The following is a 14381-nucleotide window of genomic DNA, read 5'->3' on the forward strand; positions in this document are numbered from 1 at the left end:
GCCACTGACCCCTGGTAGGCTGGCACTGAAAGCCTGGTGGGTGACGTCACATCCCCCTGGGCTGAGTTAGCACATCGCTCGCTCTGAACCTGGAGGGGCACCCGCACTGGAGAGCTGCCCCACGCGTGGGAACAAGGCACTACTGTGCAGGAAGTATGGCCTCCACCGCCTCTGTGGCTGTCTCCCAGCCACCTGTCTTTCCCCAGCTCTCCTCTCCCTGAGATCCTGCCAGGCTCAGGTCTTGCCCCACAGCCCCAACACCTGGGGACCCTCTGCCAGCCCTTGGCCCAGTCGCGGCTGGCACCTTCACCCACAGTGCTGAGGACAGGCAGAGGAGCCGAGGGCGGGCAGAGGAGCCGAGGCAGGCGGAGGAGCCGAGGGCAGGCAGAGGAGCCGAGGCAGGCGGAGGAGCTGAGGGCAGGCGGAGGAGCGGGCTGTTTCTTCCAGGGTCTTTGCTTTCTCATTCCTCCCTCCCTTGCTTGCATTTGCTTTGCTTTTCTGGCTGAGAGACCCTCTCTCAATCCCCCGGCCTCAGCGGACACCCACTGAGGGTGGGGGCACATGTAGCGGAGGGACAAGGAAGCAGGTCATGGAGCTCTGGAAGCCTCAGGAGGCCTTGGGCAGTCCCCGGAAGGGGCAGCAGGACAGCTGTCTGGTCCTGTGGAGGGAACGGATGTGGGGAAGAAGGAGTTTCCTGCAGCCAGTGTCCGCTGGGCAATGCTGCCCTCCAGTGGCACAGCCGTCCCGACTGGATCCCTGAAGCAGGTGCCAAGAGCCTCTACAGTGGCTCCTCCCCACCTTCCTCCTCCCTCCTCCCAGAGGGCACTGCAGCACAGGGCCCTGGGCCTGACTTTTAGAGAATTCCCCCCTGAAAATTATGTATCACCAATAAAACTGATAAAGGAAACGGGGGTAAGATGAAGCACAGATTGACTTAAGTTCCCAAATATCCCAGCTTCTAAAGGAGGGGCAGGCGAACCTGCAGGGTGGGATCCTGCAGAAACTAAGCCAGGAGACCAGAGGCCCTCCGTGCCCACGTAGCAAGGCCACGCCATGCCAACTCCACGTGCTCACTCATCTCTGCCATGGCCACTTGGGCCCTGGGCTGTTGGGTGCCCAGGACTGTTGGAGGGGTGGGTGTGGATGTTCCTGTCCACCCTGTGAGCTATCTGTAGGGTGGTGGGATTCCCGGTGTGGGGAGCGGACACAGCAGGTCCCTACTGGTGGGTCCTGGCATGGGTGGGGCCTTGTGTGACCCTGCGCAGTGTTGCCAGCTCCTCTCTACAGACAAAGAAATGGAAATTTGTCCAAGGTCACCAGCTCACAGATGGGAGTCTCTTCTCTTCCTGCCTGCACTATCAGCAGGGCCTGGCCACACCCTCCTCCCTGTTGAGAGCTCAAGATCCCCTGTGACAGCTGCCTCCAGGGCGAAGAGCACCAGCTGGGACAGCCTCACCGAAGTGCGGCCCCCGTCCTGTCCTCAAGTGTTAATCGGCTGATCCTTCTTGCCTCCTTGGGCCTGGGAGTCCATTGCAGCCAGGTTCAGGGCAGGGCTCTGGTTCCTATCAGGAGGTGGGGCTGGGCCCTCCTTGTATGAGAACAAGTGAGGCCGCTGCCATCGCCTGGCAGCCAGGGAAACTGAGGCGCAGCCAGAGCTGCAGCGTCCCTGAAGCCTCCTCGTGTGACTCAGCCACATAAGGGAGCTGAATTCAAACCAGGCCAGGGCCCTACCTGCAGCTGCATTCCCTTCACGACCCACTGCCTCGCCAGCACCTTAACTCTGAGGAGGGCCCCAAGGGCCTGAGGTCTCCCTATGTTCTCGAAGAAGCTTTTCGAAATCTTAAAAAAAGAGAAAATTATTTTAACAAAAAGCCAACAGGCCTGATCTGAGATATAATCGGATCTCCCCGTGGCTCCTTCCTGGCAGCCCTGGGGGAGCGTGGTGGGAACTGGCTTCCTTGGGGAAGTGACCCGGAGGCAGAGAGCAACAGCCCTGGACCTCGGGAAGAGCCTGCTAGGTGGGAGGTGGGTGCAAAACGTCAGGAAAGGGCACAGAGGCAGCAGCTTCCTGCAGGGAGGGCACGGGACTCCAGGGAGACAGCCCCGGGCTTCTCAGCAGATGGCTGCCTGCCCAAGATGCAGATAGTGAAGATGCTCATGGCCCTTCCCCCGGGGTCTGTAAGCCCAAAGAATCACCTGCAAAACCAACACCCTGAATCACGCGGGCCCACGAGTGTCCCCTCTAGTGGTGTCCAAAGCCGCAGCTGCCCACCTGCCCCGGCCGGCGTTACCTCACATTTGCCCCGGAGGCCTGTCTCCTGCAGGCGGGACCAGATGCTCTGGATCCTCCCGGCGTGCTCGGGGTGGCTGCTGCTGCTCCCGCAGGTGCACTGGTGCTTCAGCATCAGCGTGTCATACACGAGGCCTGGGGCAGGGCAGAGGGGCCAAGATCAGCACACATCCAGGGACAAGCTGACCACCCACTAGCAGGCTGCCCTTGGGCGGTGGCAGAACCACCATTTCCCTAGAAGGAGACGGAAGCTGGGACGGTTCTTTAGAAAAATACCATGTTTGCCAAGACCCCTTGACTGGCCAGGCCCAGAGAACGTGGACGAATGCAGAGGCCAGGTGGGCGGGAGGGCCTGCCTGTCACTCATGCTCACAGTAGCGCCCCAGGACCCGGGCAGGGATGCGCACAGCTGCCCTGCTGCGGCAGGCTGAGGAGAGAACAATGACAAGGAGGCCCGCCCTGGGTGGCTGGACCTTGCAGGGGTGAGCTCTATGTGGGACTCATGCTGGGGAGGACGGTGCTGACTTCTAGAAGGAGGCGACTCTAGCCCCCTACTCTCAAAGTCTACCTGGTCCTGGACCAATAGTAACTCCAGTTCTGCTGGATGGAGAACTGTCCAAGGTACTTGAGATTCCAAAGAAACACCAGATTTCGGGCTCTGCCTTTAGAAACTTCCAGAGCGACTGGAACACATGTGCTAGAAAACACACGCAAAACCCATGAACACAGGTCTACTTAACCTCTGACTGTGAACAGAGGCCAGCCATGTGCTCACCACAGCACTGAGCTCAGCACGGATGGGCCCCCAGGGTGCGGCAGCCACAGAAGAGGCTCCTGGTGGGGGCCCCAGAACCAACTAGGCCGGCAGTCTGGGGCTCTGCAGTAGGAAAGGCCATGATGTGCCTGAACCCATCTTGGATGCCACCCTGTCTCAGTCAGCATATGTGGGACCGCTGTGAAGGGGAGAGTATCTGGCCTGTCTGCAGAGGCTAGAGATGTGAGGGAAGGCCAGGTGGCCCTCCGGGGCACAGCTCTGCCCCGGCCCCTTTTCACCAGGCCTTGGCCCCTGGTGACACCTGGCAAGAGGGCTGCCCCGAGGCCCTGCCGGGACATGGTCTTCCAGGACTTAACAAAGGGAAGGCCAGGCTGGGTGAACGGATGCCTTCCGCAGGCAGGTCACTGGCCAGGGGCACCTGTGCTAATGTGGGTTCATCCAGGCTGATAAGGGTGGGACGCACAGTGAAGAGCCTGGGCAAGCTGGCCAGACAGATCTGCTCTATCGCTTCAATGTGCTGGCCCAGGATGCGGCCCTCCCCACTTGTGTTCCTGTTACTGGGAACACAGGCAGCATCCCCAGCCAAGGGGAGCTGAGATCCAAGGTGGTCCAGTGTTTGCAGGGTCCAGCTACAGGATACACTTGGTGCATATTCGTTCCCATACTTCCCGGCTCAGCCTCTTGTGAGTCAGGCTAACAGGAGTCAGTCTCCTGCACTTGAGGAATTCTGGGGGTACTTGCAAAACAGTGCTGGGGGATGGGACTTCTGGTAAAAAAAAAAAAAAAAAGCATCAGGGTAGGTGCAGGCTTACAGGAGTCAATGAAACTAGGACTCACAATCAGTACACTGTGTGTGGCATGCGTGTGCTTGGGAGTTTGTAATGGCAACATAGACACATGGTAATGACGGACACTGCCCCGTGAAATACGTAAGCGTGTGTGCAGAAACAACCAGTTGCTCACAGATACGAGGAATGGGGACTGCCCCTACGGTGGAATCATCACGATAAGGTCACGTGTGCTAATATTTACTAAGCACACGGCTGGAACTTATGAGGCAGACACCCGCTTTACTGCCTTTACAGACAGAGAAGCTGGAGCGCAGAGAGATGGAGAAGTGGCAAAGCCCACACAGCTGAGGGTGGCAGAGCCAGACAGGAGACCACGTGGCTAAAGGAACGCGCTGCGTCGCTGTGCACGGACACGGGAAGATGGCTGAGAGTGTGAGGTACTAACAGAAAGCATCAGACACAACAGAGTCCTGCCTCTGTGAAACAAATTATGTTTGTGTCTATCTGTCCATCTGGCTATGCACAGAAATAGATCTGGAAGGTTTAAAGCAAATACTAACAACCTGCCACTACTGGGGAGTGGGATTACGGGCAAACGGTATTTCCTGTGGGTTTCTATCATGTTTCTTTACAATGAACATGTACTGTTTTATCAATTTGTTTAAAAAGTAATAAAGACAAACTAAGAAAGGACACCAACGAAGTGGGACTCCCTGCAAGTCTCCGGGGGCCAGGCAGCTTAGTGGGAGAATCCCCGCCTTGGTGGCGGTGACAGGGGTCTCCCTTGTCTGAGCTGCATTCTTTCAAGAACACACCTACTGCAGTCAGCTGCCCAGGACTTGTGGAGCGGGTCATCTGGCTGCTCCTGTGACCTTCCACAGTTTTCTTTCTGAGAAGCAGCATTTTACTTGCTGGATTCCTACTATGCAGATTTGTCTCCGAATATGAATGGCATCCTTCTAAGACCTGAGAGTGAGAAGCTCGCAGACCACAGGACACTAAGCCGTGTGATGACAATCGTCTGAAGAACGAAGCCATGCTGTATTTACAGAACTTTTTCTTAGTGTGTCACTAACAAGAAATATTAGATCACAACAATAGGAAGAGCTCTCCTGTCTCCCTGTTTGTCTTAGAGGCAAGCCCTGCCAGAAGCCAGCCCTCCTTTTCTCCTCTCCCCTGCAGGGGTGGCTGGCCGGCGGGGCGGCCCAGGACAGCAGTCTCCTCCCCGGGCCCGGCTAGCTCCAGGCGGACAAGTCCAGGGCCCAGCCCCTCCTGCCTCCTCAGCCGTGGTGGACGCCTTGCTTGCCTCCTGACTTCTTGTGAGGTACCGTGCAGGGAAAACCAGGACCCCTGCTGGCAGATTGCCTCCCCGGCGTGAGGCTGGTATGAGGGATGGCACAGACAGAGGACGTGTGGCTCCCACAGCGTGTCCCAGGGGTCCCGGACTCTGCTCTCGTGTAATCACAGCGCCCCCCCCCAGCCATTCACAGCCTTGTCACTGGAGCCTCAGAGTCAATGCTGTGGACGTGGGCGAAGTGTGAGGGAGTAAGTGGAGAAGCGTGGGCTCGTGATTCCTGAACCGGACCAGAAGCTGTAGGTTCTCATGGCCCCACGGGCATGGGCTGTGGACTGTTCCTGGAGGAGACCATGGGTCTCTGGGACAGGGAAGTGGGCAAGTGAGCCCGTGACAGGTCCCCAGAATGACAGAACTGAAGGTGTGCGGTGTAGGGCGGGGAGAGGGCCTCTGTGACAGACCTGTGTGGTCCCCACCATCCAGCGTGGCCCTTGTGCCCACCCAGCCCCTCCTCAGCCTCTGCAGAGCTGGGCCGGGAACAGCCCCCCGCTCTGTACCCACCGTGGCCCACATCGCACCCTTGGGCTGCACACAGGCCATGTATTACCTGTCGTGAACCTCGGCTTGGTGGGGGGCTCCTGCACAGACACGGGGAAGGTGGCAGATGCGGGTGAGGACTGCGCCCGGGACAGAGGCCTGTGGCCGCCGAAGGACACGGGGATGCCGGCGGCCTCCATGGATGCCTGGTAGTTCCTCAGCTGGTGGATCCGCTGCTGCTCCAGCAGGAGGGCTTGCTGTGGGGAAGAAACGGCCGTGTTGGCAGCAAGAAACGGCCGTGTTGGCGGCTGCGGATGTCTCCCGCCCCTGGGCTGCAGGGCTAGGGGTTGCCTTCTCTTGCAAGTCTCCTGTGCACGCTCAGGCCATACATGGGCCACAAGGATGCCAGGAGGCCGGCTGCGTGGAGAGGCCTTCCCTGTGAGTGCCCTGAAGCCCGAGTGGGCCCAGAGCCGAGAACGAGGCCAGCACGGGCTCTGCCTCCCAGGACGGTCTCTCTAGGAAAGGCAGGCTGTCCACATGGGATCCCACCATGGGCTTCACTAACAGGGTAACAGGCTGAGTCAGGGGGTCCCAGGGAGGCCTGGCCCAGTATGGGGTATCAAGGAGGGCTTCTCTGAGGAGGTGCTGAGCCAGGAGCAGCCTGGAGCAGGTGCAGGGGAGTGGGGCCTGGCAGGTGTGGAGAGAGGCTCTTGCTGGGGCGGCAGCCTGGCCCTCGCTGGTTTCACTGGGGGATATGCGAAGGCCATGCAGATGTGGGGACCAGAGCGTCCACTCTGCCACACCACACACATACAGTGAATGGGCACGAAGCCCAACCCCCTTGTTGGGTTTGTGGGTCTTAGTTCTGACCAACAGCACTGAATCTGCATGCCAAACTTGGGTGAGAAAGCACCATCGGCTCTCAGACTTGGAAGTGCCAACTCGGCTTCATCTGCAGCTGCTCCCCTCCCTGGTCTCACATCCCACACACTCCTGTGTGGGCTAAAAGCAGTAACAGCCCATCAGCTTCCGGGCAGCCAGGACCTTTGGGGCCTGGAGCAGGCCTGCTGGTAGGGATGTGCCTCTCTGATGAAATGGAGCTGGGCTGGGCTCTGTGTAGGGGGCGGCACTCAGCCAGGAGCCTGGGACACCCTGAGGGATTCTGGGAACAGGCTGAGGTGCAAACCCTCATATGAGGCAGAGTGGAGTGGAGGGAGCAGGGCAGAGATGAGGTCACAGCTGCCAAGCCTCTCCCCAGACAGCAGCTGAGGGAGAGCACAGCAACCTGCCATCCAGGCCAAGGCACAAAGAAAGCCGGGTGCCTCCTTGCTGGGAGCTCTGCGCCAATCCTGTCTTAGTTTTGATGAACAAATCCTGTGAACGTGGAAAACCAGGTACCTACATCCCAGCTCCTGTATGAGAGGCAGAGCCCAGCCCTGTGCCGCCAGCACTGGGGGAAGCCAGAGCTGCCCGGCCAGGCTCCGATCCGTCCTGCCTTTAGGAATCAGGCCAGGCGCGGTGGCTCATGCCTGCAATCCCAGCATTTGGGGAGGCTGAGGCGGGTGGATCACCTGAGGTACGGAGTTCAAGACCAGCCTGGCCAAAATGGTGAAACCCCGTCTCCACCAAAAAAAAAAAAAAAAAATTAGCCGGGCATGATGGTGGGTGCCTGTAATCCCAGCTACTCGGGAGGCTGAGGCAGAATAACTGCTTGAGCCCAGGAGGCGGAGGCTGTAGTGAGCTGAGATGGCGCCACTGTACTCTAGCCTGGGCAACAGAGTGAGACTGTCTCACACACACATACACACAAGAGGAGTCACAGCCAGGAGGGAGCAGAGAATAAGGGAGCCCCGAGACAGTGGGAGGAGCTGGAGCAGGAGCCGGAGCAGGAGCCAGCACCCACAGGCCCCCAGTCTGCTGCTGACCAAATTCAGCTGGGATTACCGTGGGCCCCACGCGGTTAAGTGGTTAATAAGCAATCCTCCTGGACGCCGGCTGGAGGTGCCCCGCCTTATGTTTACCTCGGCAAATTGCTCCGTGTACTACGACGTTTCCCTGGTAAGGAGTTCTGCCTACTACTCTCCAGAGAGAGCAGAAAATAAGTGTTTCTAATAATCATCTCATGCTTGGAATATAACAAGCCTCTTTTTCTCAAAGTACATGCTGATCTATGAGAAACTAGCCCTAAAAATTATTAATGTAAATAGTTTCCCATTTCTTATCAGCATAATAATAGCACACTGAATTTCAGACCTTCATCAACTTACAAGGCCCGACCGCAGGAAGAGGCCCCCACCCTGGGCCTGTCAGACAGGACCTGTGGACGAGTGTTTGCCATGAAGCACTGTGTGTGTGCCAGGGAGGCCCGGGGCTTTCTCCCTCTGTCTTTGCCAAGCGTTAGTTCTGCTGGGCTTTGTAGTGTTTAGTGCCTGGGGTGCTAATTAAGAAGGCCCAGAAATTAGAGACAGGCCCCCCTCTGAACAAGAAGGAGAAATGGCACCCAATGCCAGCCGCTGGGGGAAGCTCGGTGGAGAAGGGATCCTGACCCAGAAGCCTCTAGAGACCACTGAGAGCTGATCCCGTGTGTGGCAGGCTTGGGTCTAGGTGCTCCAGGTACAAGGCCCCACACTGATTCATTCAGTGGCAAGCATTTAAGAACTGCAGCTGAGAATTAAGGGAAACAGTTTACTGCAGGGCGTCCTGCTCCTGGCTTCCAAGGTGCTGCTGGGGGTGGAGATGCAGCGTCTGGCCACACAGCTGGCAGTCAGGAAGCTGGGGAGGTGCTTAATGGCACAGCCAGCATGCAGTCCAGAGAGAAGGGAGGGAACGAGCCAGTGGCTCCTGCAGCCAAGGCAGCAGCTCTGCTGCTGGAGGATAGACTCAAATCCTACAGAGCTGTGGTTCCTCGGGTTCGCTTCCTGCCTACAGGGAGGAAGCCACTTTCCTGAGGGCACTCTGGCTGCAGATACAGGGCTCCAGCTGGCTGCCCAAATGCCTTAGGTATTTCTGTTGACTCAGAAGTTTAATGTTTCAAAGGAAATTAACCAGTCATTCACTGGCCTTCTTCATCAGTCTCCTGTGAGTTTGGTTACTGGGTGTCAGTGCCCTGAAGCCTTACTGGCTCTGGGAGCCACAATCGCACCCGTCTGTCTGGATCTGCAGGGCTGCTCTTAGCACCTCTGGGCCACAAAAGGTCTTGACTTCTGATCAGACCCTGCCTGCCTTTTTGATCAATTAATACCTCTATTTCCTTCACTTCTCTAAAAAGCATGCTGTATCTCACTAACACGTGGATTCTGTGTTCATTTACAGCCTACAGACAGGAAGGAAACCCATTCTCTGGGGCCTGTGCATGGCTGGAAAGCAGTTACGTAACCACCCGCAGGGGGCAAACATCTCGTATCCTTAGGAACAGCTGGGACAAAACGGAAGCCACATCAACCTCCCTCACTGGCCAGGACAAGATGGGCGAGACACTGGACAGCGACGGTGCAAGGATGCCCTGCAGCCCCCGTGATCACCACACAGAAGATGCCGCCCGGGGACCAAGGGTGGCTGTGCGTGCCAGCCTGCTGGTGCCTCAACGCCTGTGGTCACCTGTCTGAAGAGCAGCTCCTGCTCACTGGGCTGGCGTTGGCCGGGCTCCACCTCCCGCGGGGGCTCCGCCTCTTCGTCATCGCTTTCAATGGGCTCCTGCTTCACCTGCACGCCGGCCGGTGCGTGCGCCTCCTTCTGCCCCGGCAGCCGGTCCAGGTAGGGCTCGTCCAGCAGAGCCTGGTGCTCACGGAGCTCCTCCTCCGTCTCCTCCGGGTGGCTCTCTGGCTGCCGGGCTGGCTCGCTTGGCTTGGGGATGATCTGTAAGGCAGAGGTAACACATGAAGCACAGAGAGCTGGGTCCTCCGAGCTCATCTGACAGGAGAAGGGATGCCGCAAACCCCACCCTCTGGGGCAGACAATCAGGGACTCAGGGCACCTTACCGCCCTGCCACAGGCCAGCAGGCGCCTTTATCTCCCCACACAACAGGCACTTGGGTGCCTGAGTGCCTGAGAAAATAATGCCCAGTAGGACCCCAGCCCAGGCTCAAGGTGACCTGGCCCAGGGAAGGAGGCTGACTAACATTTGGGGTTTACTAAGCACCTCTTCTGCGTCAGGCACCGAGAAACAGAAAAGAAGCTGCAGGTGTCAACCGAGTCTGCAGAGGGGAGTTTGAGTGTGAAGGGGAGAGGCCAATGCTGACCTCACAGCCACAACTGCTAAGAGAAAGCCCACCACCCACTCAGCGGAAGACAACCACATCCACAATGCTCACCGCCCAATCCCACCAACACGCCACGGCCTCCCTCCTGCCGGATCCTGGGAACACCCCAGGAGCTCCCTCCTGCCTAATCCCGGGGATGCCACGGCCTCCCTCCTGCCGGATCCTGGGAACACCCCAGGAGCTCCCTCCTGCCTAATCCCGGGGATGCCACGGCCTCCCTCCTGCCGGATCCTGGGAACACCCCAGGAGCTCCCTCCTGCCTAATCCCGGGGATGCCACGGCCTCCCTCCTGCCAGATCCTGGGAACACCCCAGGAGCTCCCTCCTGCCTAATCCCGGGGATGCCACGGCCTCCCTCCTGCCGGATCCTGGGAACACCCCAGGAGCTCCCTCCTGCCGAATCCCGGGGATGCCACGGCCTCCCTCCTGCCGGATCCTGGGAACACCCCAGGAGCTCCCTCCTGCCGAATCCCGGGGATGCCACGGCCTCCCTCCTGCCGGATCCTGGGAACACCCCAGGAGCTCCCTCCTGCCTAATCCCGGGGATGCCACGGCCTCCCTCCTGCCGGATCCTGGGAACACCCCAGGAGCTCCCTCCTGCCTAATCCCGGGGATGCCACGGCCTCCCTCCTGCCGGATCCTGGGAACACCCCAGGAGCTCCCTCCTGCCGAATCCCGGGGATGCCACGGCCTCCCTCCTGCCGGATCCTGGGAACACCCCAGGAGCTCCCCTCCTGCCGAATCCCGGGGATGCCACGGCCTCCCTCCTGCCGGATCCTGGGAACACCCCAGGAGCTCCCTCCTGCCTAATCCCGGGGATGCCACGGCCTCCCTCCTGCCGGATCCTGGGAACACCCCAGGAGCTCCCTCCTGCCGAATCCCGGGGATGCCACGAGCCCCCTCCTGCCGGATCCTGGGAACACCCCAGGAGCTCCCTCCTGCCGAATCCCGGGGATGCCACGGCCTCCCTCCTGCCGGATCCTGGGAACACCCCAGGAGCTCCCCTCCTGCCGAATCCCGGGGATGCCACGGCCTCCCTCCTGCCGGATCCTGGGAACACCCCAGGAGCTCCCTTCCTGCCTAATCCCGGGGATGCCACGAGCCCCCTCCTGCCGGATCCTGGGAACACTTCAGGAGCTCCCTCCTGCCTAATCCCGGGGATGCCACGGCCTCCCTCCTGCAGGATCTCAGGGACACCATGACCTCCCTTCTTGTGGGATTCCACGGGTGCTCCATGACCTGCCCCACTATGGGGCCCCAAGAACCGCGGCATCCTCTCTCCTGTGGGACTCCCTAGATGCCCCCTGACCTCTTTTCCTGTTGGATCTCACGGACGCTTCTCGGTTTCCCTCCCTGGCCTCTCAGCGCGGAACAGGCGGCAGGTGCTCCTCTCCTGCTCCCCGCCTGCTCCTCCGTCTTGGTTTGTCCTGGGCCTGCTCCTCGGCTCATTTCCCCATTCTGGATTCCAAGTATCAGTGACTCCCAAAGGTGGTGCTGAGCCCAAACTCGCTCTTTACCTCCAGACCTAATGGCCTGCCAGATGCCTCAGCTTAGCCTAGAGCGCCCATGAGCCCCAGCACAGCAGGCCCAATGCCGAACACAGGGCAGCTTCTCCAAGCCTCTCCCTTCTCTAGGACCCGTTTTTGGCTATTGGGACCTCTCTCTGGCCAGCTGTCCAGTCACACCCCAAGCTCCCAATTCCATCCGCCAAGCACTGCCCGTGCACTGCTCAAGAGAAACGCCTCTGGACGGTGCTGTTTCTCTCCAGCCTCGACCTCCTGCCTTTCCTGCTTTGGCCCCACCTGGCCTCTCCTGCCTGGATGACCTCCAGCGTCAACCCTCTGCAATCTTCTTCATGTAGCAGTGAGCGCACGCTTTCAAACGGGCCAGTGGACCTGCTCACTCCCTTGCTGAATGTCCCCCAAGTGCTCTTCCGCCATCCTGCCTCTGCTGAAGAGCCCCTCCATCATCTGGCCATGTCACCCCTGCAGCCTCCCTGCCACCCTGCTCCCCATCATGCTCCTGGCTCTGCATCCCTCATGCCACACTCGCCTCCAGCCCGCTGCTTCCCTTCCTTCCTCGGCCTTCAGCCACTCCGAGAGGCTCCGTGGGCCTCCCGTGCATGTCACCTTTTCCAGGAAGGGTCAGGTGATCTTCCTGATAGGGCAATGTGCCCTCCTCCAGCCCCCCCCCAAGTCCTCTGGCTTTTCTGTGGTTGCCATTCATGTATCCATCTTTCCTGCAGTCTGCAGTTCCCAGGAGGGTAGGCACCACTTCTGACTCATCCACGTGGCACAGGCATTGCTCATCGCATATTCACTAAAAGGATGGGTCAAATGCAAGGGGTGTCCAGGTAGCGGGGCAAAGTGGAACAGGGCGTATGGCTGACTTCAGTGCTCTCTGGGAGCTGTGAGAAGCCAGCAGGGCTGCAGCGTGGAAGGCCAGAGAGCAGGGATGCAGGGTGCCAGAGACGAGGTGGGGCTGTGGGAAGGGCACTCTGGGCTGAAGACAAGCAGGTGCACGTTCTAGAAGCATGCCCTGCGGCAGGCAGGCCAGAGGTTGAAAGGGTGAGGCCGGCCCCACATCTGGCTAAGGCATGGGAGAAAAGACAGGTTTCCGTGACACCAAAAAGGAAGCAGCTCTAGGCCCAGGGACAGACTGCATATGCAGAGGGAAGAGAGGGCGGCCAGGACAACTCCTTGGTTTTGGGCAATGGAGCTGCCCCATCACATCTGGGAGCCAGAAGAGGGATGAATGTGAGCAGAGCAAAGGCTGGAGTTGAGAACAAGAGGGGAGAGAGGGATGTGAGAAGTGGCAAAAAAAAAAAAAAAGCTCAGGAGAGGAGGCGGGGGTCTGGAGTTAGACTAGGAAGGGCGCACAAGGAGTTTCTCAGAAGAAGGCTCTGACTGAGCTGCATTCCTCTGCAGACGGTGAAAGAACGTCCCACAATCCCAAACCCCAGATAGAGGGGTCTCTCTGGATGCGCAATTCATCTGTCCCCGTGGGGAATGGCCTGAAGGGCAGATTCGACGGAAGGTGGGACAAGCCGAGTTCCCGACAGAGAGAGAGGAGCTGTAGTGCATGGAGGATGGATCTCGGCACCACATCCGACTGTTTCCAGAAGGAAACTGAGCTGTGCAAGGAAGCCTGACACCTGAAATCCCCCGAGCCCTTGAATTTCAACACCCTTAGAACACTGCGTGCTGCTCCACACTCACGCGAGGCGGCCTCTCCAGCAGCCTGAACCACGGGGGACGGATTGGCGGGCTCCCAGGGGTCAGCCGTATCAGACCACACTGGTCCCCGCGCAGCAGGGCTGAGATGCAGGCTCACACGCACAACATGGTGAGTTTTCAGCCTCCAGAGCCCTGCCGTGCCTCACTGTGGAACATCAGAGACTTCAGATTGGGCGGGGGGTTTGTTTTATGTGATCATCCCTTAACTTTCTTTCTAAGAGCAGTTTAAAGTACGGCAGTAAAAGCTGAGTGAAGAAAACAGGGATCCATTGTTTATCTCTAAACCGAAGACAGCTTTTCTTCAGAAGAGCTTTCAACCTGGCACAGGGAAAGGGAGCCAGGTCCAGCCAGGGTGCAGGCAGCACGGGTGTCGGGGCGGGCCGGCCATCGGCAGTGTGGGAACCGGTGGGCGGCGTGGCATGTAAGGAACTCAGCTTCAGAAAGCCAAACTCGCAGGGACGAGAGTGGAGCAGTGGGTGGCCGCGCGTAGGGAACAGGAACGTGCTGTCCACGGGTGAGCGTGCCGTTGGGAGATGAATAAGTTCCGGGGCCTGATGCACAACTTGGTGGCCCTGATATTCACAGATATCACCACAGACACAATGAGAGCCCCGTGAGGGCACGGGGGCATGAATGAGGTCCCTTGTGGCGATCATTTCACAATGCATACAAGTATCAAATCATCAAGCCGTACGCTGTAAATACATGCGATTGTTTCCAGTTAGACTTTCACAAAGCCGGGGAGAAACAAGTTCAAGTAAGGAATCTGCCAACATTGTCCCCATTTGCTCTGACAGGTTTCTCAGTGGTTTACAAAAAAAAGCATGTGTTTCAACACTAGTTTCACTGGATGATTTTGAGGTCTGTGATTGCTTGTGATTTCTCTATCCCATCTTCTTCCTGCACACTGAGAGCCTGAGAGGCCCTGTGGGGGCAGGGAGAACAGGGAGCCTGGCGGCACCACTGTCACTGCAAGCAGGGGAGCCAGGTGCAGCAGGGGCGCTGGGTGAAGCAGCGCCGTTTCACAGGGGACCTCGAAGATGGCATCCAAGTTTTGGCTTTCAGGACACTCATCAAGAGGGCACCCATGCGCTCAGTTCCCGCAGCTCCCCAGGGCCCAGCGCAGTCTGATGGGTAACGGGATGTGACTGATTGAGTGGTGTATGGGAGGTTTCTTGAGAGTGGGGCCCTTATCACTCG

General features: G+C 58.8%; 1 protein-coding gene across 15 annotated transcripts in view; it reads right to left on the minus strand.

Moving 5' to 3' along the window:
* Positions 1-14381, minus strand: part of HDAC4 (histone deacetylase 4) — a 356755-nt gene that overhangs the window by 54748 nt on the left and 287626 nt on the right. For all 15 annotated transcript variants that reach the window (XM_054477421.2, XM_054477425.2, XM_063648197.1 and 12 more), the window contains 3 exons: positions 9285-9542; positions 5758-5944; positions 2292-2425 (listed from right to left, as the gene is read on the minus strand). In XM_054477421.2, the coding sequence (XP_054333396.1) occupies positions 2292-2425; positions 5758-5944; positions 9285-9542 (579 nt within the window). The remainder of the gene's footprint in view (positions 1-2291; positions 2426-5757; positions 5945-9284; positions 9543-14381) is intronic.

This window comes from Pongo pygmaeus, chromosome 11 (genome assembly GCF_028885625.2).
Source record: "Pongo pygmaeus isolate AG05252 chromosome 11, NHGRI_mPonPyg2-v2.0_pri, whole genome shotgun sequence".
Classification (NCBI taxonomy): Eukaryota; Metazoa; Chordata; class Mammalia; order Primates; family Hominidae; genus Pongo; species Pongo pygmaeus.